At 46.2% G+C, this 25,334-nt stretch overlaps 1 protein-coding gene across 1 annotated transcript in view; it reads left to right on the forward strand.

Annotated features, from left to right (window-relative positions):
- ADAMTSL3 (ADAMTS like 3) overlaps positions 1–25,334 on the forward strand; it is a 411,707-nt gene that overhangs the window by 288,433 nt on the left and 97,940 nt on the right. Inside the window, exons 18-19 of the mRNA XM_008275279.4 lie at positions 16,123–16,315; positions 16,414–16,593. Coding sequence (XP_008273501.2) covers positions 16,123–16,315; positions 16,414–16,593 — 373 coding nt within the window. The remainder of the gene's footprint in view (positions 1–16,122; positions 16,316–16,413; positions 16,594–25,334) is intronic.

Here is a 25,334-nt window from a genome sequence, read left to right on the forward strand (position 1 = left end):
TGTGCAAAGGCCCTGGGGGAGGAAAGAGAGCTGTGTGTTCCAGGGACCAGGCGGAAAGGAAATCAGTGCGTTGTGGGTGAGGTCACACACAGGTAGGGGCTGTGGCCAGCACTTGGACTTGGTCCCTAGAGGCCAAGGAAACCACAGAGGGTTTGGGCAATGAAGTGATAAATCAGATTTACATGTTAGAAGCATTACTCAAACCTTGAAGTGGGGAGAACATGGTGGACATGATCAGATCAGTCACATTTTTTAAAAAAGCATTGCTGTAGGGGCAGGTGTTTGGCAGAGCAGTTATTACCTTAACGAAGTGCACAGCCCGCAATTCCGTTTCAGTGTCCCTATTTATGCTTGCTGTTCCCTTTTAACTCCTTCATCAGAAACAGTGGCATCTGGAACAGGTGTTTGGCCTAGCAGGTTAGGTGCCCGTGTGCCGTGTCGGAGTCTGGGGTCAGCGAGTGCCAAGCTCCCCACCTGCCTCCAGTTGCTGGGGGGCAGCAGTGATGGCTGAGGTGACTGAGAGACCTGGGCTCAGTTCTGGGCTCCTGACTCCCAGGCACTGGGGATTGAGTCAGAGGATATGAGCTCTCTCGTTCTATCTATGCCTCTGTGTCCGTCTGCCTCTCAAATAAAAAGAAGATCGTGGAAGCCACTCCTATATCCGTAGGCGCCAACATCACTGTATGTGCACTGTCTTCTCTGGAAATGCTTAGAGCATCCTACAGGAATTCCCGAGTGTGCCTCCCTCTCATTCTGATCCGGGCTTTTGCAGAGGTGTTTTAAGGATTCCACAGTCCATACATCCTTTTCTATGTGCTGTAAACTTTTTTTTTTGACAGGCAGAGTAGACAGTGAGAGAGAGAGAGAGACAGAGAGAAAGGTCTTCCTTCCTTTGGTTCACCCCCCAATGGCTGCTATGGCCAGCACACTGCTCTGATCCGAAGGCAGGAGCCAGGTGCTTCCTCCTGGTCTCCCATGTGGGTGCAGGGCCCAAGCACTTGGGCCATCCTCCATTGCACTCCCTGGCCACAGCAGAGAGCTGGCCTGGAAGAGGGGCAACCGGGACAGAATCCGGCGCCCCAACCGGGACTAGAACCCGGGGTGCTGGCGCCGGATTAGCCTAGTGAGCTGCGGCACCTGCAGCTGTAAACCTCTTAAAACAGGGGAACAAACTTGTCCATTGCTGATGGTTGTGCACAATCAGGGGTTCCGCTCTGTAGAAGTTTGAGTACCACTGCCCTAATGAGTCTCTGCTTGGTAAAAAGTGGCTCACACTCTTCTTATTAGTAACCTCGCATTCTTTCAGAAATTAGGGGAATGAATACATAACCAATTAATGTGCAGGTTTTCTGTATCTGCAAAATGGAGTTTGCATGGTTGTTGACTTACCGATGCACACACACTAAATTATACGAGCATACTTTAAAAGGGTTGTGGAAAAATGAAATGAAAAGATGAATTTATTTTGATGAAAAAAAATCTGAGGAGCCGGCGTTGTGGCTCACTTGGCTAGTCCTCTGCCTGCAGTGCTGGCATCCCATACAGGCACTGGGTTCTAGTCCCGGTTGCCCCTCTTCCAGTCCAGCTCTCTGCTGTGGCCCGGGAAGGCAGTGGAGGATGGCCCAAGTGCTTGGGCCCTGCACCTGCATGGGAGACCAGGAGGAAGTACCTGGCTCTTGGCTTTGGATTGGTGCAGCGCCGGCTGTAGTGGCCATTTGGGGGGAGAACCAATGGAAGGAAGACCTTTCTCTCTGTCTCTCTCTCTCTCACTGTCTAACTCTGCCTGTCAAAAAAAAAAAAAAAATTCTGAAATCCACGTATAGCTATTCTTTCATAATGTGCATTTTCAGTGAACTTCATGCAAACCCTGTGTGTACCACAAAGTAAAGCCCAAACGTGGAGTGTTTCTCTGTAGAGGTCATCTGTCCAGTCCAGACTTGGCCTTGTCCAGGTGGCAGAATGGAAGCAGCAGGAGCCCGCACGGTGCATGACTGACAGAGCTGGCCCTGGACTTCCAGCCCGGTCACGGCCAGCCCCCTCACCCCCCACATCCACACTCACCAGCACTCTCTTTCTGCAAAATCTATCAGTGAAATGGTTTGCCACTTGCGCAGTTAGAAATGGTGACTACAGTCTTAGCGTGAAAGTCTATAGCTCTCAACAAAGAAGAGTAAAAATAAGAAAGCAGAACCCAACAAGCCCAGGTATCTGTGGTTTCTAGTTTCAAATCTTATTCCATGTTCGCATGGACCTCTGTCCTCTGCTTCTAGCCCAGGCACTGACAAGTGAGGACAGGGCAGAGGTAAACCAGGCAGCAGCTAAGACAAAGAGAATGAAAAAGGCGGCAACGTGAAGTGGCCTTCGGGTGGGGACGCTTTGCCTGTCTGCATTGAAAGAAGCCCCAGGACCACTGATACCACGTGCACTGGTCCCTTCCTGTTAGTGACCCTGCTGCACTCTTGCTCTGAAAATGAACATAGCCGGCGTGTGTCAGTGTGTCATATTTTTTTCCCAAAAAGTGTATGCCAAATGCAAAACAATTCACAATTCACTCTCTGTTCATCCTAGGAGTTAGTGCACACAGTTTTGCCATTCATCACAACTGAAGTGAAGTTCAATAGGAGATAAATAGCTGGAGCTGAGATTTTGCAATTTACCTTTTCAAGGCCAAGTCCAATCAAACATTCCTCTCATTTTATCTGAGTTCCCTTTTAGCTGGCATTCACCACCAGTGGCCTTTCCCCCTTTTCTTTCTCTGACGACATGCACCTAGCCTCCTGGACAGTTCACTCCTCAGCACTTTGTGGACCTGTCCTGTCGTAGCCCCGTGGCCACTGCCTTGCTCAGATGGGCTTCCCCTGGGCTGTTTCAGCGGCTTCTAAATGCACCCCTGCCTCTCGTGGTCCTGCTCTGCTCTGTACGCACATGTGTGACTAGCAGAGGACAAGCCGGGACTCTCTAAATGACAGGGCGGCCATGTAAACCTCCTATGGAAAGCCCTCCAGCGACTTCACTTTTGGGTGAAAATCTGCATTCTTTACTTTGGCTTGGGTTTTTGTTTCGGGGCTGTCTTCACCAGGAACCGCAAGCCCAGGGACTTAAAGAACAGAAATCTTATTGTCTCCCACATCAGGAGACCGTGTCCACAAGCCAGGTGTCAGTAGGTGGGTTCCTTCTGAGGGCGGGGGGCTGGAGCCTGTTCCCAGCCAGTCCCGGGCGTGAAGTTCACCGCATCCCGTAGAGCGTGAGTGGCACCCTCCTTGTGCTCATCAGCATTTTCTTTCTGTGAGTCTCTGTGTTCCAAAGCCTCCTTTTTTATAAAGACACCACTTCCTAGTGGATTTGTGCCCACACCAGCAACCTCTGCTGAACTCAGCCGACTGTCTCCAAGCAAGCACTGGAGGTTACAACTTTAGCATCTTTCGGGGGAGAGGAACCGTTCAACACATAACAGCATACAAATTGCTTTGTGACCCCGATTCTAACTTTTTTATTTAAATATTTAAAGATTTATTTATTTATTTGAAAGGCAGAGTTACAGAGACATACCCCCCCCACACACACACACACAAGGAACTTGCTCATTAACCACACTAAATTATTTATTCCCTGCGTCCCATGCTCATGCCTGCTCATGCCACTGGGCCTTTGCACACACTGTATCTTCTCCCTGGAGCCCCTCCGCACCTTGCAGTAAGTTGAGTCTGGTAAAAGGGATCATTGGCTCCTTCTCACTTTTAAAATGAGCTTTAGTGGAATGTGCAGTCAGATCCTTATCTTGGACATGTAACAGAGAAGAAATGTGAACGGTTGAAAGAGAACTGAAATGGATCAGGGACATGGGGTAGAGCCGCCCCCCCCCCCCCCCCCCCCCGTCTGCCTCACAGCGGGTTGCAGGTGCCTCCCGTAGCTCTCTGGCTTAGCTGCTGAAGTGTGAGTAATGGAGAAAGACGTTGAAATTCCTGATCCCCACAGTCCACTGAACTCCAATTTTCATTTTTTTTAAAGATTTATTTATTTGAAAGTCAGAGCTGCACAGAGACAGAAGGAGAGGCCGGGGTCCTCCATCCGCTGGTTCACTCCCCAATTGGCTGCAATGGCCGGAGCTGCGCCGATCTGAAGCCAGGAACCAGGAGCTTCCTTCAGCTCTCCCACATGAGTGCAGGGGCCCAGGGACTTGGGCCATCTTCTTCTGCTTTCCCAGGCCACAGCAGAGAGCTGGATCGGAAGTGGAGCAGCCAGGACTAGAACCGGCACCCATATGGGATACTAGCACTGTAGGCAGCGGGTTAACTGGCTATGCCACAGCACCACCCCCCTCCCCCCATTTTCACTTTCAAGAAGTGCATTTTTTTTTGACAGGCAGAGTGGACAGTGAGAGAGAGAGAGACAGAGAGAAAGGTCTTCCTTTGCCGTTGGTTCACCCTCCAATGGCCGCCGCGGCCGGTGCACCGCACTGATCCAAAGGCAGGAGCCAGGTGCTTCTCCTGGTCTCCCATGCCAGTGCAGGGCCCAAGTACTTGGGCCATCCTCCACTGCACTCCCTGGCCACAGCAGAGAGCTGGCCTGGAAGAGGGGCAACCGGGACAGAATCCAGCGCCCCGACCGGGACTAGAACCCTGTGTGCCCGTGCTGCAGGCGGAGGATTAGCCTAGTGAGCCGCGGTGCCGGCAAGAAGTACATTTTTCACTCCCAGCTTCAGACTCCTCCTGGCCCTTGTCCAGTGACCCCCATGTCCTCACTGGAGTACTGTGAGACGCTCGCGGCTCCTTTTCTAAGAATGACGGCCTATGATTGACCCGGCCAGGAGGTCAGGTTCAGTGTGGTCTGCAGTATTCTCCTTCCTTTGCCCTCAAACCAGAGCAAGATTTAGCAAATCCGGAGACTGTGACGGGGGCTGAAGAGGGCCGACTTGCGTGTTCCTGCCTCATCCTGTGTGCGGGGTCTCCCTGCTCCCAGCCAGAGCTCCCACCTGCTTTCTTCCTTAGAAATCTCTTGCCCACAGAGCTGCCTCGCTAGGAATACCAGAACAGACAATGTGTCTTGGCCACTGTGCAAAATTAAGAGTCTGTTTTTATGTGAAAGGAAATACTACCCCTCATTTCAAAGTTGCAAATTTAATAAACTTGTTGAAGGTTAAGTATTCTATTGGGGAAAAAAAAACAGCAAAGACAAAGGTTTGTTGCCAAAATAAAGGTAAGTTTACAAAAATGTTTTAGGTTCTAGAAACCGCTGGTGTAGGAATAACAGGAACAGGGTGTCGCATAATATTTTCCATACAAATATTTACTGACTCCAAGGGCAATAGCAGTAAAATATCACCCCAGGGTGAAACTTACCGCTGAGACTGGGGTGGACAGCCAGTGGGTCTTTATTTACCCACGGGCAAATGCATTTGATGGATTAGCTGGGACTCTCCTTGGTGGGGTGATGTGGGTTTATTTGTTCTTATGGAGTTCCTCCCCTTGGTCTATCCTGCAACTGCTATTTATGGAGTTTGCTTTTTCCAGGAGTGAGCCAGCAGCCTGTAGAATCCCACAGGGCTGCGTCGTGGGCGCAGTAGTCCGAGGAAGCCTACGGATTTCAGCACAGCTAGTGGGGGACGAAGGGGTAGGAAAGCAAAAGGCGAGGGTGATGTGTTTCTGGTACCTACTTCTGTGTTTGGTTCATGTCTGTCAGTAAGAAACTGTTGCCGGTTCCTTGACTACAAGGAGTTCCATCCCTAGTCCCTTGTGACTCTCGTGATTCTTCGAGCTGTCAACTTTCTTGAAGGATGATCATCCCAAAGTTACGCCAGATAATGTCCATATTTAATTTGCACTGTTTGAACAGTGAAACAGAAACCTTCCAGTTAGTTATCCCTATAACCTGACTGTCTCCAGGATAGAACCTTTACAACCACTGTTGGAGACTCCTCTCACATCCAAAGTTACTGGAATTAAGATATAATCAATATAGTCTAACTAATAGACTTCCAATTAAGATATTGCAACTTCCCAAACTTTTCCAAATACAGCTCACGGACAGAGGCAGTATTAAAGGGGGAAATTAGTGCTACCCCATTTAACCCAACATTAAGGGCTTGCAGTTGATGCCCGCATCCCAGGCCTGAGTTCAAGTCCTGGCTCTAGCTCCTGATTCCTGCTAATACAGACCTTGGAAGCAGCAATGGTCTCTCAAGTTCTTGGGTTCCTGCTGCTCACATGGGAGACCTGGATTGCCTTCCTACGACCTCTGGGGCTTCAGCCCCAACCATTTTTGGCATTTGGAGTGTAAACCAGCAGATGGGAGCTCACTCTCTCTCTCTCTGTCTTTCTGCCTCTCAAATAAACAAAGAAGAAAAATTTAGAAGGAGACATTAAAATAGAGAACAAGGCAATGCCATGGGCTGGGGAGAGAATGGGAGTGGAACTGAATCTGGGGTGCTTGGGCGCATGAGGCCCAGGGGCAGCTGTGGTACATGGGTTGGGTTTCTATGGACAGGAGGGACTGGCATCTTCCTTTTGATTCATAGGAAAGGCCCAGGGTCACTGCTTCCTTCTAAGAGGAAGCTGCTGATGGTTATAACCAGAGTCACAACCGGAAGTCATTGTTTATATGGGGCTGCTCTCCTGGGAGAGTGGGAGACAGACACAACGTTAGCCCAGGGCCAGACACAGCCTGTTGTTCCTGCCTGCTGGTGGGCCCAGTGGCGGGGTCTGCGTGTCTTACAGTGTTTCGGGGCAGTGTTGTCCATGTTAAGAACTGGTTCTAGATGAGGGACCCTAGAGGCAAGCAAAGCTTGTTGAGAAACAAAAATATTAAGGCAGACAGAGAGGGAGAACCCCACCCTTCACACTGAACCTGCAAATCGAAATTCCAAAGCAATGAAAAAAAATCTAATACTGACAAAAGTAGTTGGAAAAGTGATGGTTGAAATTTGGATTCCCAATGAAACTAAAATGCAAGAGCAGTCCAAAAAGGACTTTAAGTGGTATTAGCAACTTTGTAGACATAAATTAATAAATAATACCCATATAAAATTAGAAATTATGAACTAGAAACAGGCAGTAATCCAGTTAAAAAATATTTTAAGGCTGGCTCCGTGGCTCACTAGGCTAATCCTCCGCCTGTGGCACCGGCACACCAGGTTCTAGTCCCGGTCGGGGCACCGGATTCTGTCCCAGTCGCTCCTCTTCCAGGCCAGCTCTCTGCTGTGGCCCGGGAGTGCAGTGGAGGATGGCCCAAGTGCTTGGGTCCTGCACCCGCATAGGAGACCAGGAGAAGCACCTGGCTTCTGGCTTGGATCAGCGCAGTGCACTGGCCACAGCGCACCGGCCACAGTGGCCATTGGAGGGTGAACCAACGGAAAAAGGAAGACCATTCTCTCTGTCTCTCTCTCTCACTGTCCACTCTGCCTGTCAAAAAAAAAATTTTTTTTAATTGGAAATGGAAAAAAATCAAGGAAATATAAGAATTACAAGCAATTAAGTAATTGGTGACTTGAAGATGACACTCAGGGAATCAAATGAATCAAAACACAGAAAGCTGGGACCAGCGTTGTGGCGTAGCAGGTTAAGATGCCATTTCAACTCTGGCATCCTGTATGGCCACTGGTTCGTGTCCCAACTGCTCCATCTCCAATTTAACTCCCCGCTAATGAGCCTAGGAAAGCAGTGGAGGATGGCCCAAGTGCTTGATCTTCTATAACTCATGTGGGAGACCTGGAAGAAGCTCTGAGCTTCAACCCAGCCCAGCCCCAGCCACTGCAGCGATCTGCAAAGTAAATCAGTGGAAGGAAGATATCTCTCTCTCTTTTTCTCTTACACTCTTCCACTCCCTCTCTCCACCTTTCTCTGTAATTCTGACTTTCAAATAAATAAATAAATCTTTTAAAAACGCAGAAAGTTGAAGATTAGGGAAAAGGGACGAAATATAGAGGTAGCAGGTCAGTACTGTGGGACGGTGGGTTAGGCCTGCACTTGGGACACAAACACAAGGGAGTTTTGAACTCCCTTGTCAGAGTGCTGGTCCGAGTCCTGACTACTCCCTTCTGATGCGTCTCCCTGCTAATACGCCTGGGAAAGCAGTGGACGACGGCCCAAGTGCTAGGGCACCTGCCACCTGTGTTGGGGACCGGGATGCAGTTCCAGGCTCCTGGCTTCTTGAACCCACACCTAACTGCTGCAGCCATCTGGGGAGTGAGTGAGCCAGCAGATGGAAGCCATCTCTGTCTCTCTCTGTCTTTCAAGTGAATAAATACATCTTGTTTTAAAAAATACATATAGAAGTAATGTCAGAGGAGTAAGATAGGAAATAATCCGTTCAGTAAGGAAAGATTCCCAATCCTGAAATCAAGAGCAATAAATAAAAAATCCCCATGAAACAGTGAAAGTCCAGAAAAGTGCAGAAAATCAGGAATAATGAGGAATTATTAAAAGCTACCAGGCATGAAGACACAAATCACGCGTTGATAACCAGTTTCCAGAAGACAAAAGAACAGTTTTCCAAGCACTGAGGGACCATCAGGATGAACCTTGCTGTGTGTGTGAACAGTGCACATCCACTTGTGGCCAAGAGCTGGACCAGGTGTCTTCACAGCCCTGCCAACAGGGCTTCTAAAATACTGGGTGAAATATAGAGAACACACCTCCGTGAAGTTTGTAAGAAAGTAAGAGAAATTCTCACAGGCCAAAACCAACCTTGAGCCTGAGTCTGGAATGGAACCCGGTGCTAGTGACCTGGATGTGTGGCTTGAACATGCTTTGCCTGGCAAACAGACAAGTCCGTGGGCCTGCAGAAGGTGAGGAAGAGAAATCTCCATACAGAGTCAGAATCTACCTCCTCGAAAAGGCAAATTACTAAAACTAGGAATAGAAAACATCATCCCCTAAAGAGAGATTGCAAGAGGAGCTCTGTCTTCAGCTAGCCTCTGAACACAAAGAATCCCAAGGTCTCCGGTGCTCCAGTGAGAATCTGAAAACCACACGCAGCCATTCACATGGGAGTGCAGCTTATAGTCACTCCCTCTGACCCCCGAAGGAAGTTCACACTGGTTCTGATGGAGGTAATACAAATCCCATACAGAGGAATGGGTCTCCTGCCCAGGTTGTAAGATTCCCACAAGGAGCTAACAAGAATGAGCTGATAATCAGAAACCAAACAGTAACTCATGAAGAAACAGTGTGTGGGAAGCAGCAGAATCAGATATTGGAATTATCGAGTACAGAATGTTAACATAAATTTAACATTTTATTTCATTTTAAGATTGTTTTATTTGAAAGGCAGAGTTACAGAGGGAGAGAGAGAAAGGGAGAAGGGGAGAGAGACAGACAGACAGACAGACCTTCCATCTTCTGGTTCACTCCCCAAATGGCCACAATGGCTGGGTCTGGGCTAGGTAGAAGCCAGGAGCCCAGAACTCCATCCAGATCTCCCAAATGGGTGCAGGAACCCAAATATTTGGGTCATCTTCTGCTGCTTTCCCAGGTGCATTAGAAGGGAGTAGATGAGAAGTAGAGTTGGCCAGGACTCAATCCTGCTCTCATACAGAATGCTGGTATTGCAGGGGTAGCTGATCCCACTGTGCCCACATGCTGACCTGCTAATGAATGTAGAGATATAAGACCAGGGCTGGTGTAGCTGTTAAAGCCACCAGCTGCAGTGCTGGCATCCCATATGGGCAATGCTTCAAGTCCCGCCTACTCCACTTGCAATCCATCTCTCTGCTGTCCCCTAGGAAAGCAATAGAAGATGGCTCAAGTCCTTGGGTCCCTGCACCTGCATGGGAGACCAGGAAAAAGTTTTGGCTCCAGATCAGCCCATCTTCAGCTGTTGTAGCCATTTGGGGAGTGAAGCAGCGGATGGAAGACCTTTCTTTCTGTCTCTTTCTCTCTCTCTCTCTCTCTCTCTCTCTCTCTCTCTCACCATCCCTCCCTCTCTCTCTCTGCCTCTCTGTAACTCTGCCTTTCAAATAAATAAATAAATCTAAAAAAAGAAGATATGATGGGAGATTAAAAAATCTAAACTAGAAATAATAAATTGTCAAAAACATCTGAAAGATTTTTAAAAGAACACAATTTAGGTTGAAATAAGTGAAGATTCCAATTTGATCAAAGATGGTGAAATTTTGCAAATTCGCATGATTCAGCCTAATGGAATACCTAGAAGCAAAAAATATAATCATTGAAATTGAAAAGCTATGGACTGTGGTGAACTGGAGGAGAGGTCTGAATAAATTACCAAGGTAAAGAGATATGTGAAAAACGTACCAGAAGTAAGACACGGGGGAGTACTCAGAATATCAACCTTATATCTAAATGGAGCTGCACACGGAAAGCAATAGTTAGTATTCAAAGAGATAATAGCTGAGACTATTTCAGAATTAATGGAGAGTATGAGTTGTAAGAATCAGAGCCACAACACATTCCAAGCAGGATAAATGAAAGGACATCTACACCCAGATACATGGCTGTTAAGCTTTTGGACTCCAAAAATAAAGAAAATCTTGAATCCACCAGAGAGAAAAGATTCACAGGAGAAAGAACAGCGAAACCGACCATTTTCTTCTCGTGAGAAATAATGAAATGCTGTCTTCTGGTGGCTCAGAACAAAATAACCACCAACCTACAGTCGTGTGCTTAGTGAAACACTCGCTACCAGGATGAACTAAGGAGACTTTCAGATTGGAGTAGTCAGCGCACTCCAGTCCTGGGATGAGGTATGTGCAGATTAAATGAGTGAAGTGGCACGTGGTGATCAATCAGCATTAACTGCTATTATGTTAGCCTGGCTAGAGGAAGAAAAACGCAAACTTCCACTGAAGACAATGCTTATAGCTTGGATTCATTAAGCAAGCAAATGATCCTGGCAGGAAAGTCTGTGATACAAGAATGAATGATGACCAAAGCACATTGTAAACATCATTGATTTTTTTTGTTTGTTTTCAGAAAAGCCATTGACAGTGAAAATCAATAATAATGACTGATTTACGAGCTTTAAAATAAAAATAATATTGAACAATAAAGCCTTGTAAAACTTTACAACCTGAAGGGGTTGATTACAGTTGGAGTGCTTTTAGCTCTCATAGTGTTTGTGAGGGTAGAAATGATTTTGATGAATCCTAGAGTTGTTGAGTGAGCCCTTTAAAGTATTCCAGTGCTCTGTAAATAAATGACAGCACAGGGACTGGGGCCAGCGTTGTGGCACAGTGGATTAAGCTGCCCCTCACCGCATCAACATCCCATATGAGTGCTGGTTCAAGTCCTGGCTGCTCCACTTCCAATCCAGCTCCCTGCTAATGCGCCTGGGAAAACAGCAGATGACCCAAGTCCTTGGGTCTCTGCCACCCATATGGGAGACTCATATGGAATTGTAGGCTCCTGGCTTCAGCCTGCCCTAGCCCTGGCTGTTGGGGCCATCTGGGGAGTGAACCAGCAAATGAAAGATCTCTCTCTCTCTCTAACTCTGACTTTCAAATAAATAAGTAAATAAATATTAAAAAAAATAGCAGAGGGGAGAGTAGACTCAAAAATATCAAGCAAAATACATACAGAAACAGAGGAAATAATGAAAATATAGTGAAAAACCAACCTGATTTGATCATCACACATCAAGTACGTGTTTCAAATTATCACCCTGTAACACACAAATACGTACAGTTAAAGTAATACTAGTAATAATAAAGCAAAGATGTATGGAAAGAGCCAAGGGAAAAAGAGAATTCTCAACAATAGTAACAGATAAGAGTAGCTCAAGGTTGCTAAAGTTTTTTCATCTTGCTCGACAAAAGTACAGAGATACTGGAGTACTCTAGACTTTGTTCTGAATATTTGCAGTTATGCATGTGCTAAATGAATAGAACTACTAAATTATGTTTACACGTTGTGTTTTTATTAACTGAATTTGTGAAATGTCTAGAATTAAAAGCCAGTTCAAGGGGCAGGCACTCATCTAGTGGTCAGGATGGTGGCGTGAGATGCTCACAGTCCACTTGGGAGGGACTGGACTCTTTTCCCCGCTCTGGCCTCTGACCCCACTTTCCTATCAGTGTGGACCCCGGCAGGACATCAGTGGTGCTCAAGTGGTTGTGTCGCTGCCACCCACAAGGGAGACCTGAATTGAGCTCCTGGCTCCGGGCTCCTGGCTCTGGCCCTGGGCCAACCTCAGGCACTGTGGGATGGGAACCATTGGAGAGGGAACCAGCAGATGGGAGTGTTCTCTGTCTCTCTGTCTCGCAAATAAATAAAAATACAAACATTCAAAGTTTGTATCTCCTTGTAGTAATCAGGCCTTAGACTCTTATTTTTAACCCTTTTTTTTTTAATATGCATTTAAGACTATTGGTTTTCTTCTAATCTTAGTAGGCTTCATCCTACAAATTTTGAACTTTTATACTTTTATTAACATGCATTAAACATGTTATCAAATTTCCATTCTGATTTCTTCTTTGACCCAGGGATGTTTTAAAATATTATTGTATAATTTCTAAATATTGGGGAAATATCTAATTAAGTTCCTTGTAGTCAGGAAGTATAGTATATTCTTCAGCTTGGATTTCCTTAGCAAAATACCACTGGCTGGTGGTTTCAAGAATCAAACTTTATTTTCTTGCAGCTCTGGAGGCTGGGAAACCCAAGATCCAAGTCCAGTAGGAGTCGTTTTCTGAGGGCTCTCCTGCCGGCTTACAGTCCGCTGTGTCCTCATGGGTGGAAACGGAGCAGGCTCCCTGCTGTCTCTTCTCCTAAGGGCGCTAATCCCACCCGCATGATCCATCTAACCCTAGTTACTTCCTGTGAGTTTCATCTCCAAACACTAAGACACTGGGGGAGAGAATCTCAACATAGGGGTTTGGGGGTGGCTCAAACATTCAGTCCACAGTATTAATTTAGTATTGTTTCAGTCTTTTGATTAACTTGCTTTTCTTTTCCTTAGGATTTATAATTTGTTTAGGATTTAGTATTTAATCACATGCAAATTATTTTTCTTTCTATGTCAGAGTTTGTGCTTGGATTTTTGCCAGCTTCGTAATATGCATTAAAACACTTTCAACTTCTACTCTGAAACATTTAAAATAATAGAGAAATTCACCTGCCTCTTGCAAATGTGTTAAACCAGACCACAAAGAGCAGGGGTCGGTATCTTTCTTGAATGAAGCTTTTATAGTTTCCCAAAAATTGTCTTTTTCATCAATATTTTCAAGTGTATTATTAAATTTTCTATGTATTTTTAAAGATTTATTTATTTACTTACTTAAAAGGCAGAGTTATAGAGACAGAGAATTTCCATCTACAGGCTCATTCCCCAAATTTCTACAATGGCCCTATCTAGGCCAAACCAAAGCCAGAAGCCTGGAACTCCATCCAGGTCTCCCACATGGGTGGCAGGGGCCCAAGCACTCGGGCCGCCCTCTGCCATTTTCCCATGTGCATTAGCAGGGAGCTGGATTGGCATTGGAGCAGCTGGGACTTGAACTGGCACTGGTATGGGATGTCACAACACCAACCCCTAAATTTTCTGTATTCTTATTTGTATTTTCCTTACTGATATTCCAAGGGCTTAGAGAAGCATTTTAAAGCTTTAAAAGTTGTAATTATATTTCTGTCCATTTTCCTTATATTTAGTAGCTCACATTTCCTGAATATGAATGTTTTTTCTTCTACCTCCATATTTGTGTATTATGTCTTCACTGAGAAATTTGCCTTTAGTAAACACAAATTTACTTTTTGTCCTATCATATTTGCCTTAAGTGCTCTTCATTGTTCTCTTTGTTTACACAACTAAAATATGTTTATTATAGAAAATTTTCATTTCCCCCTATTTATACAACTAAAAGATCTTTATTATAGAATATTAAAATGAGGAAAACTGAAAATTACCTTTGAAGTTAAAAAACAAAAATCTTATTTGAAAGGCAGAGAGAGAGAGAGAGAGAGGGACAGAGGCAGACAGATAGTGAGTGACCTATTGGCTGGTTCACTTCCCCTAATGCCTTCAACAGCCAGGGTTGGGCCAGGCTGGAGTCAGCAGCCAAGGACTCAGTCTGGGTCTCCCACATGAATGGCAGGGACCCAAGTACTTGAGCCTCCCAGGATACATGTTTATAAGAAGATAGAATCGGAAGTGGAACCAGAACCTGGCCCCAGGTACCCTGGTATGGATGCAGGTGTCTGAAACAGTGTTTTAACTGCTGTGCCAAGCATCTGCACCTGAAAATCACTTTTACATAATAGTAATTCATTTTTTCAGAGAACTAACTTAGCTTTTTTCTGATGAGTTTTTCTTATAATACAAATTTTTAAATACAGCAGGAAATAAAGAACATAAAAATCCTATAATTTTGGGGCCGGCACTGTGGCATAGTGGGTAAAGCCGCAGGCTGAAGCGCCGGCATCCCATATGGGCGCCGGTTTGAGTCCTGGCTGCTCCACTTCCCATCCAGCTCCCTGCTATGGCCTGGAAAAGCAGTGGAAGATGGCCCAAGTCCATGGGCTGCTGCACCCTCGTGGGAGACCCAGAAGAGACTCCTGGCTCCCAGCTTTGGATCAGCACAGCTCCAGCCATTGTGACCATCAAAGTAGTAAACCAGTGCATGGAAGACCACTCTCTCTGCCTCTCTGTAACTTTTTCAAATAAATAAATAAATCTTTTTTAAAAAACCTACCATTTAGATATTATCACTATTAACATTTTGATGTATAACTATCCAAATTTCTTTTCTGTATACACTAATAAATATATAAAAATATATACCATATACATGGTTTTATGACCTGCCTTTCTTTTGTAATAAAAATACAGCATGAATGTATGCATATTTCTATGTTAATAACTATATATCTGCTTTATTATTTTCATGATCACTAGTTTTGTTCTGTATGAGTAGACCTTATTTTGTCCTTTATTGTTAAACATTTGGTGATTTCCTTGCAATTTATAAAAGTTGATTTAATTTTTTCTTTGGTATTACAAACCATCTTTGAGCCAACATCCTCTTAGGTACATGTTTAAGTATTTTAAAATTGTTTCCTCATGATGTATCTCTCCAGTGACTAGTTAAGAGTGCATGTGTGCTAAAAGTTTAATTTGCACAGATTACAACAGCATCATGTATAATTTCTCATCCATCAGATGAGAAGAGACTTTTTAACATGCTACCGTCCCGGGTTGTTGTGGGTATGGAAGACTCGGTGCTCTCCTTGGCTTCTGGTGGGCGAGTGAAGTGGAAGAGTCTTCCTTCAAGGCAGCTTGGAAGCATGCATGGAACGCAGCTGCCTGGCTGTTCATTTTCACAGATGTTTCATGAGAAAATCTGATTTTTTCCAAGATCTTATTGGACAGGAATCACATTACATACTTATGTTATAAACCCAACGTTAACATAAAAGAATCTTCTTAGGGATATTCCAAATAATGAGTCCAGGTGCCCTAAAGATTCCCTGAAGTGTGCTTTCAAGCATTTGAAATCTCTTTTGACACCTACATGAATCACCATTGCCTTGGGACCCTGCCCCAGACAAAACTCAGATTCTACATTTGATATATGGTGGTAGGACAGGAGGGGGAACAAACCTGCTCCTTATTTTTTTTAAAAAAAAATTATTATTTGAAAGGCAGAGTTACATAGGGCAGAGGGTGGGCAGAGAGAGAGAGAGAGAGCGCTTTTATCCTCCTTTATCCCCTGGTTCACTCCCCAATTGGCCACAATGGTCAGGGCTGGGCCAGGATGAAGCCAGGAGTCAGGAACTCCATCCAGGTCTCCTATGTGGGTGGCCGGGGCCCAAGCACTTGGGTCAACTGCTGCTGCCTTCCCGGGAGTATTAGCAGGGAATGGAGCAGCCAGGACTTGAACCAGCATCCATAAGTAATGCCGGCTTTGCAGGCCGTGGCCTAGGGGCTTAGCTCCTTTTGCCACAGTGCTGGCCCCATAAACCTTTTCACTGTGGGCCTTCCCCAGTAAGGTCTTTTAACTCTTCCCTGGCATTTCTCGCCTTTCAATACTATGTCCCGTGTAGGTGTTGAGGCTGCAGAATCTGAATATGGATTCTGGAGTCTGGACATCCAGAAAAGAACTTGAACTTGTTTGTGATCTGATTGTTGCCCGTTGTCTCATTGTTCAACTGTCCCCGCTTGATTTTGGCATAGGTGGCACATGGGCACTTGGGGACCCTGCTCAGCGACCTGTGGCGTTGGCATCCAGACCCGAGACGTGTACTGCCTTCATCCCGAGGAATCGCCAGCCGCCCCTGAGGAATGCAGAGAGGAAAAGCCCCACGCCTTACAAGCTTGCAATCAGTTTGACTGCCCGCCCAGCTGGCACATTGAAGAATGGCGACAGGTAGGGCAGCCGGGGGATACCGAGGCTCACTGTGACTGCTGCGTGGCACCAGCACAAAGCCCGCTGAGCCCCTGCTCCACCTTCTCTCGTCTCCCCAGTGTTCCAGGACGTGCGGCGGGGGCACTCAGAACCGGAGGGTCACCTGTCGGCAGCTGCTGACGGATGGCAGCTTTCTGAACCTCTCGGATGAGCTGTGCCCGGGGCCCAAGGCATCGTCTCACAAGTCCTGTGCCAGAATGGACTGCCCGCCACATTTAGCTGCAGGAAACTGGTCCCAGGTAGGGTTTGTGTGTCAGCCCCTAAGTATCCCGCAGGGTGAGGCTGGGGTTACTGTGAGGTGCGTAGGAGGCTCCCACACACACCGCGGGCTGGGCAGGTGTCCAGACCTAAACACGATGATTTATTTTCAGCTTTGACTTCATATTGTTTAAACAGCTTTCATCATCTTTCTCCCAAACAAGACCCTCCTGGAACTAACAGCACCACAGTCTGGAAGGATAAACTCAAAGTCTTCTTGGTTCCTCTCTTCCTGGTACCCTCTCGTGTGGAATTAATCATTAAATCTTGTATTTTCAACTTTCTGAACAGCTTGCACACCTTCCCTCCCTCCACGTTTTGTTTCCACACCTGCTAATTTTATCCTTTATCATCAGAAGTTTGGATTAGTGCAGGAAGTAGACTTTTAGAACATTGTTGCAGTGTAGGCATGCCAAAACACAGCCTAGTAGTGAATGAAGCTTTATAATTCGTACAGGAGAGATTGAACCTCACCAGCTTAAATAAGCTGCCTGGGCTCCCATAGCTTTAGTCCAAGGGTTCTTTCTATTGTAATTACATTGCCCACTTGATCTCCCTGCTTCTGTATCCCTCTCCCATCTCCAGACCGTTTGACATCCCATAGTATTCTTACCACTGTCTGTCAAGTCACCTGCTTGCTCAGAATCTTCTAAGTCGTGTTGTTGAAGAATCAAGTGTAAGTTAGCCAGAGTAGCCTTTCTTGAGCGGGAAGTACTTTATCCCAGTCCTTTACCCCAATTCCAGCCCTTGGCTGCACCCTCAACTGAGGGTTAGCACAGATTCTGAAGTAGATAATCGAGGTATCTTATCAGTTATGTTATGAGCATTTTGTAATCTCATGTCCCAGCCACCAGATGTAGAGAGCCAACTGCAGCCTCAGAAGTAACCTCAAGAAATAAGAAAGGGCAGTAAGTGGCATTCCCAGAATGCCCCCAAGTCCTCGGGTTCAGTATCGGGCACAGTCATAATCTGCCACCCTCATCTCATACCACAGCAACCCTGGGAGCAGATGGTGTCTCCATCTCTACAATGAGAAGGCATAGGTTCGTTTATTCAGATTAAGAAACCTCCCCTAAGGGCTGGTGCTGAGGCATAGTGGGTAAAGCCACTGCCTGCAATGCCAGCATCCCATATGAGCACCAGTTCAAGTCCTTGCTGCTCATCTTCTAATCCAGCTCCCTGCTATGGCCTGGGAAAGCAGTAGAAGATGGCCTAAATGCTTAGGCCTCTGCACCTGCATGGGAGACCTGGAAGAAGCTCCTGGCTCCTGGCTTCAGGTCAGCCCAGCTCTGGCCATTGTGGCCATTTGGGGAGTGAATCAGTGGATGCAAGACCTCTCTCTCTCTCTCTCTCTCTCTCTCTCTCTCTCTCTGCCTCTGCCTCTCTGTAACTCTGCCTTTCAAATAAATAAATAAATAAATCTTTAAAAAGGAAGGAAGGAAGGGAGGGAGGGAAGGAGGGAGGGAGGGAAGAAGGAAGGAAAGAAAAACTTCCCAAGGGTGGAGATAGGTCTCAAACCCAAGATTGTGTGACCCAAGTTTAGTACAAAGGGTGTGCACTCTCGTCTCCCATGCACTAGCAAGAGTTTTAGTGCCTGCAAGGTGGGTGTTCCCGTGTGAAATTCCTGACCTCTCTGAGCTCCCATGTTCCTCTCTAACTACAGTTATTGTTACAATAATGTAAGAAAGTTGGGCTGGAAGCATCTACTGGAGTTGGCCCTTCCCGCCCACCATGAGGGCAAGTCCACATTTTTGGCTGTAGGGTGAAGTGTGTTCCACTTCCTCTGTTCACCTTACAGGGAACTGGAGATGATGCCACTTGCCAACATTCTCCCCTGGGAGTCAGTGACATGAGGGACAGGAGGACTGTCTGTTCCTCCAGGTGGGTCCTAAACTAAGAGGCGTGGCCGTTCCAGGACAGACAACATCTCCAGCCTAGGCTGGGAAAGAAAGGTCGACATCAGCTTTGTGACCAGAAGCTGGTTTGCTTTCTTTCCCCCTCCTACTTACACAAGCAGCAACATGGGCTCCAAGGCACAATCATTCCTTTGGAAACTCCTTTGAGACTGGGTCAAAAACAGGGGATCTGGGCACAGGTTAGAGAGGAGGGTACCCGACTGGTGGGTAGGCAGTTGTTATAGGTGAAGAATTCACTTGCTGTCTCTGAAAGGTTGAGGCCAGAGCTGCAGCAGGGAAGGGGCCATGCCATTGCTGAAGGAACGAATGGCATTGTGGATGCTTTGCTTCCTTGTACCCTTGGTGTGGCAGAGGACCAATCTGGTGGCCATCAGCTGGGAGCTGGAAGAAATGCAAACTCGCAAGTCCCACCCAGAGCTAAGGAAAGAGTCCGCCTCTCAACCAGATCCTCCTGGTTGGGTACACACTGAAGTTTGAGAAGCATTTCCTTACCGGCCCTTCACCCTTGCTTGGATTGCTTAGTCCATAAGCAATGATCTCTTAGAGCAGTTGCTGCCTTAGCTCAGAGGAAGAGTCAAGAAGAGTGGAGTTGGAGGAGTGCGCAGGGGTTGTTGGAAGAATGGGCACTTGTTTCTGGATGCAGCCAGGGATCAAATTAAGCCACTATCATACCATAAAATACCTCCGCTACAAATTTTACAGTTCCCTCTGGTCTCGTCTTCTGGAAAAACCTCTCCTCACTGGCCTTTTAGAGTGCAGATGCATGGTGACACCATTGCTTTCCTTCCTGGTCCTTTCTCTCAGGGACAAACTGACTGTGCAGCTGCCAGTGACGGGAGACTGAAGCCACATCCTTACCGTGCACCCTTGTGTTTGCCTTCGGGTCTTTGTTTTTGTTGTGGCCCTCACATCATCCTGGGTGCAGCTCTGAGCTTCCTCCTCTGGGAAGTCTTCCACTCCCTAACATCACACAGCAACCCCCACTGGTCACTCACAGTTATGATATTTCAGAGGGTAGCTACTTCCTGGGCATCCATATGGTCTTCTCATCTGGCGTATGCTGTCCTTGAGGCCAGTGGCCAAGTGATTGTGGGAAGGTCCCTGGATGCTACAGAGCCCCACCAGTAAATGCTCTTCCTTAAGAGTCTGCAAAGGGCTGGCGCAGCGGCTCAATAGGCTAATCCTCCGCCTTGCGGTGCCGGCACACCAGGTTCTAGTCCCGGTCGGGGTGCCGGATTCTGTCCCAGTTGCCCCTCTTCCAGGCCAGCTCTCTGCTGTGGCCAGGGAGTGCAGTGGAGGATGGCCCAAGTCCTGGGCCCTGCACCCCATGGGAGACCAGGAGAAGCACCTGGCTCCTGCCTTCGGATCAGCACAGTGCGCTGGCCGCAGCACGCCAGCAGCGGCAGCCATTGGAGGGTGAACCAACGGCAAAAGGAAGACCTTTCTCTTTGTCTCTCTCTCTCACTGTCCACTCTGCCTGTCCAAAAAAAAAAAAAAAAAAAAAAGTCTGCAAAGTCAGAGAAAATTCAGCATAGAGCTGAAGTGGTGTTCTTCCGAAAAGCTCAGACCTGCTAAAGCAAGAGAGGTAAATCACTCAATGAAAGGAGTTTTTGCAGAGAAAAAACAAGAGGAGGAAACAAAAAAGGAGGTTAATCAGGTGATCTGGATGGAACCCAAGGCAGTCAATTTCCTAGCAGCCATGCATCCGAGCAAGGAGCACGTTCTCCTATACCAAGACTTCAACTCAACCAAGACTCCCTCTCACCTCCAGCCAAAGCCACAACTGGAACTCCCAACTGGTAGGAGCATCAGGTGTGCATGCACAGGAAGGCAGAGCCGTAGTCAGCCTGGGACTCCCAAAGCCAGATTCAGTCCAACCGGGCACACGTCCTGCTGCCCGGCACTTTGGGTTTCCTGCCGGGCTCAGTTTTTCTCCATTAGCTGAAATTTCCCTCCATTTCAGAGCTGCTTTGTGTTGGCAGAAACTCTGGCACCAAATTGCCACCGTTCCCTAAAGCTTCCTGCCAGATGGGTAGTTCTGCTGCAGAATGGCTCACTTGGGGGCAGTCATCCATTTTGTGGTTCTGGATGAAGTCTCCCCACATTAAAACTGGCCATTAACCTGGACGCTGAAAGGCTGAGGAGCTGTGCCAGGACCTCCATTCTTCACGGAGCTGGTCCTCTTGGCCCAATAGTCCTCTTGTCCCGACATTCGTTCTGTTCACGGCATGTTTGCGGTTTGTCCATCACTGGCTCAGCAGTTTGCTTCCATTCCTGGACCTGGACCAAGCCTTAGGCAGAAGGGAGCCTTCAGTTCTTACCCACAGTTTATCAAGTTGCAAGAGAGGACCATTGGCTCATGCACGGAGTCTTCCCAAATGGGGAGTCCTGTGATCCACAGACTACACCTGTTTGGTGCCCCTACCCCTGGGCTGAAATCCAGCCTCCTCCTCCTCATTCTGTATTCTCTACACGTTGATGAGACATTTGGCCGTTCTGTCTACCTTCTTCTTTCCCCTTTATGGTATTTCTTGGTGCTTTAGTATTTTTTCCTACAAATCTGACTGCCTCTTTGCTGCTAGCTTGTCTTCTTGCAAGTCTCCCTCTATATTTGACCTTTCGATCTGCATTGCTTTTTTTTTTCTCTGTGGTGGATTCTGTGTCCTAATTTCTTTAACGTCTACAGGAGAGTCTCCAACTCTAGGAATAGATGCCACATCCCCAGCTCTGCAGATATGGAGCCTCAAAAAATTCATGGAAATGTATATTATGGAAGAGCTATCTATGGAACTTTCAATTTTTTGCACCAAAATAATCTTTTCATTGTATTTTCCAATGAAATTTTTGGAGCACCTTCCCCAGCCTGCTTCCCGTCTCTGTCGGTGTACCACCATCTTCCAAATACTTGTAATTATCTGTGACTTATGCACTTCCTATATTCAATTACCTATGCCTGCCAACCCTTCAATTCTTGAAATACATATCCATACACGAAGTAAACAAGAAAAGACTACCATCATTGAGAAATTTTTACAAAGAATAGCTCAAGTTCTGTCCAGGACATGTGGATGTCCTAATATGGCCTTCCAGTTTTTAATGCATTTATTAATCATGACTCATGAAGGCAATAGTGTGTTAGAGCCAGTTCTCATTGGCTGGGGAGAGCCAGTTAAGATCCCCTCCCAGCTTGTGCTCAGTGACATCCGGTGGATAGCTTAAAATCAGCAATGATGGGAGTGTTCATTCCACAAACGTTGGAAAAACAATCAGGGTTCTTTCCCCCGAGGGACCTGTTGTGAAACACTTAGCAGCATACAAGTGCAGGAAAGGTTTATTCACACACACACACACACACACACACTTTCAGCCCATTGGTGGTGCTTAAGATAGAAAGGCTTTCAAAAAATTCTAACCTCTGCACTCCTTTCAACAAAGTCTAAGAGGCTTGGCTGGGCTTCTCTAAGACATTTTCTTATCTTTATCTTCATAAATGGTGTTTGTTGGGGCCAAGGAATAACAGCTCTCTGTTTGACGAACCACTCTGTCAACCCTAATCTTGCAGATTTAGTTTGGTTTTTATCCAGGGTCTTTGATCCAAAAGCATGAACTCTTCATTCAGACGTATCTCCTGTAAATAAAATAGTCCAGCTCTATAGGTTCATTATAAAACTTTCATGCTTTTATTACAATTTTTGTGGTCTTAATTGTGAGTATCTTATTACCAGTCACGATGTAGATAGTCACTCTTGAACTTGAATAACAGTCTTTTGGGATTCAGTCTGATAGTTAACTCATACTTTAACTCATTCAAACTACACTCTGTGCATTCAAGTCCATGCACTCGTACCCGTTCTGCATATTTTAAATCACCCCGCACACACACACACACACACACACACACACTTACAATATGAATGCACCTCACTATCTTGACTGGATTGTAGCTGCCAGAGAGAAAGAACCATTTCTGTATGTACAAACACCTGACTTGGTGCTTGACAAATACTTGCTTCAGGAAAGAGACTTATGAAAGCTTCCATTCAACTGTCTGTGCCTGTTTTCCACAGCCCTGTGTGCTCAGTCATTTAATCCACAGACATTTGCTGAATGCTGCTGTGTTGATAACCCCAGGCACAAAACAATGGACTAAACAAGAATACCGTCTTCAACGAACTCATAGTTTAATCAGGCAAGCAGACGAAATAGTGTTTGTTATTGTGTAAAAAAAAAAAAAAAGTCCAATGAAAGTGTCCTACATACATAGCTATGAGAAAATTAAAGGAAAACATCTAAGTCTCCCTGAATTCCAGGAGAGTGTTATAGGCAATGCTAATTAAAAAATGACTGCAGGGGGTGGTATTTGGTACAGTGGTGTCAGCACCTCGGTTCAGGTCCCAACTCTGCTCCTGATTTCTAGCTTCCTGTTAATGCACTCTTTAGAAGACATCAAATATCTCAAGTACTTGGGTTCCTGCCGTTTGTGTGGGAAACCTGGATGGAGTTCTATGCTCCTGGGATTGGCCCAGCCTATCCTTGGATGTTGCAGGCATTTGAAGATCTGTCTGTCTGTCTCCTTTTTTACTCTCTGTATGCCTTTCAAATGAAATTAAAAAAAAAAAAGTGCAGACTTGTGTGAAATGCAAAGGGGAGGGTTCAACCAGCTTGGGAAAGACTTTGGGTATTTGCATTATCTCTGTGATCACCAAAGGTACAGTGGATGATATTTGAATAGGGAAATCAAATGCAGAGTTGTAGTTGTATAATTCTGGCTGCAGCAGTATTACAGAAAGAAGGAACTGGAGCTTGAGAGACTTTGCAGATAAAGATTTTAATAAAACCAGTGAGGGATGATTAAGCAGTTGGGATAGAGAATAACAGATAACTTTTGAAACCCATGCAGGAAATGTAACTGACCTATTGGGTAATGGAATTGACAGGAAATAAGCAGAAGGGAGAAGTAGTGCAGATTTCTGTCCTGGAAAACTAATGGACAGGTGACGTTCGTTTTAAAGTTAATGATAGAAGAAGCATGCTAAGAAGGTGATATGAAAGGGAGATAAAATGGGTATAGCTTTGAAACATGAACTGTGAGAGTATATAAAGGAATCAATAAAGAATTATAGCTCAGTAGAGATCTACACCCAGGTTATAATTATGGGAATCACCACATGTAAGTGGTGGTGGAAGCCATGGGAGATGAGTACTATGATATCTCATAGTGTATTTTAACACTATTTTCTTTAAAAATTATTAGGAGGGGATGGGTGTTTGGCATAGTGGTTAAGTTTCCCCTTGGAATCCTAACTGGAATGCCTGGTTTGCGTCCCTGGGCTCCCCTGCTTCCAATCCAGCTTCCTGGTGATGCACACCCTCAGAGGCAGCAGGTGATGGCTGTCGAGGTTGGGTACCTGCCATTCATGTGGGTTGAGGTCCTGGCTCCCAGCTTTGTCCAGGCCCAGCCGTGGCTGTTGGGGACATGTGCAGAATGACCCGGTGGATGGGAGATCTGTGTGTGTGTGTGTGTCTGTCTCCATCTTCTTTTCTCTCTGTGCCTTTCTGTTCTTTAAATAAAATGATGAGGCGGCTTTCGGTGAAGCAAAATCATGGTGGTCATATAGTTACTTAATATTCCCAAAGCACTTACCAGAAAACCAACAGAGCAATTGCCCTTGCCAGAGAAAAGGAAAGAAAACACAGACGACTTTAACAGAAAAAGTAATAGAAGTGAATGAGGCCAAGCCACACACAACAGGAGACGGTGTACAGAAACCACAAACACAGCAGCCAGGCAGAGCTAAGAAAAGGAAGACACAAGACCAAGAGCCATGGAGCATGGGAGTCAATCAGTACCACAACAAGGAAGTAATCCTGCTACCAAGGAAAGTAGACCCGAGACCAGAGTGTGAAGCTGCAAGAGGACTCGAGTTTGCAGAGGGTGGCTGAGTGCAAGGACGATCACACAGCCCCAGCCTTAAGAAGACCAGAGAGCACCAGAACGGACTTCCCAGGTAGCTGGGAAAGAGTGTCATGGTCATCATCCCAGGTGTGCAGGAACTCAAGGGCTAAACAAAGGCGTTGTCCCGAGCCGGGGAGTCCAGAAGATGCAAATCTTAGAACTGTGACAAACTGTCGAAGACTCCTTTTTCACCTCTGGAGGAGGGATCCCTTCACAGTGACGATGACTACCCCGACACTCCGCCCCTTACACCCTCCTTTCCTGGGGGTACAGAAGACCACCGATGTTATCTGAGTGGGGCCCTCAGCAGACCCCACGCTGTGATAAGACACCAACATAATGAAATGTGGTCTGGAAGCAGATGGAAACGTAACTTCATATGACAAAATGAGCTGGAAGAAACTAAGAAATCTATGGAAACACATCAGAAACGAGATTGAGGGGAAAATCTGCAGAACACAGCCTAAAGGAGGGGGAACCCAGGAATGAGCAGACATAGACCGTGCCATCAGGCAAACAGAGGAAGAGAGAACTGAAGAGAGTCAAAGAGTAGTAAAAAGTAGTCAAGTGAAAGGGACAGAAATAAAAGAGAGGGAAAGAAAGTCCTATGAATATCAAGTCCCAGGAAAAGAAAACCCCTGAAACAATGCAGAAGAACCAAACTATAAAAAAAACTTCAATTTTCCATGTCAAAAGGGCATTGCATATAGCCTGCAAAAATTGATCCAGAATGGCCAAGATCAAGACATATTCTATTAAAACTACTGGCTTTTTTTTTTTGACAGGCAGGGTGGACAGTGAGAGAGAGAGACAGAGAGAAGGTCTTCCTTTGCCGTTGGTTCACCCTCCA

This window comes from Oryctolagus cuniculus, chromosome 12 (assembly GCF_964237555.1).
Source record: "Oryctolagus cuniculus chromosome 12, mOryCun1.1, whole genome shotgun sequence".
Lineage (NCBI taxonomy): Eukaryota > Metazoa > Chordata > Mammalia > Lagomorpha > Leporidae > Oryctolagus > Oryctolagus cuniculus.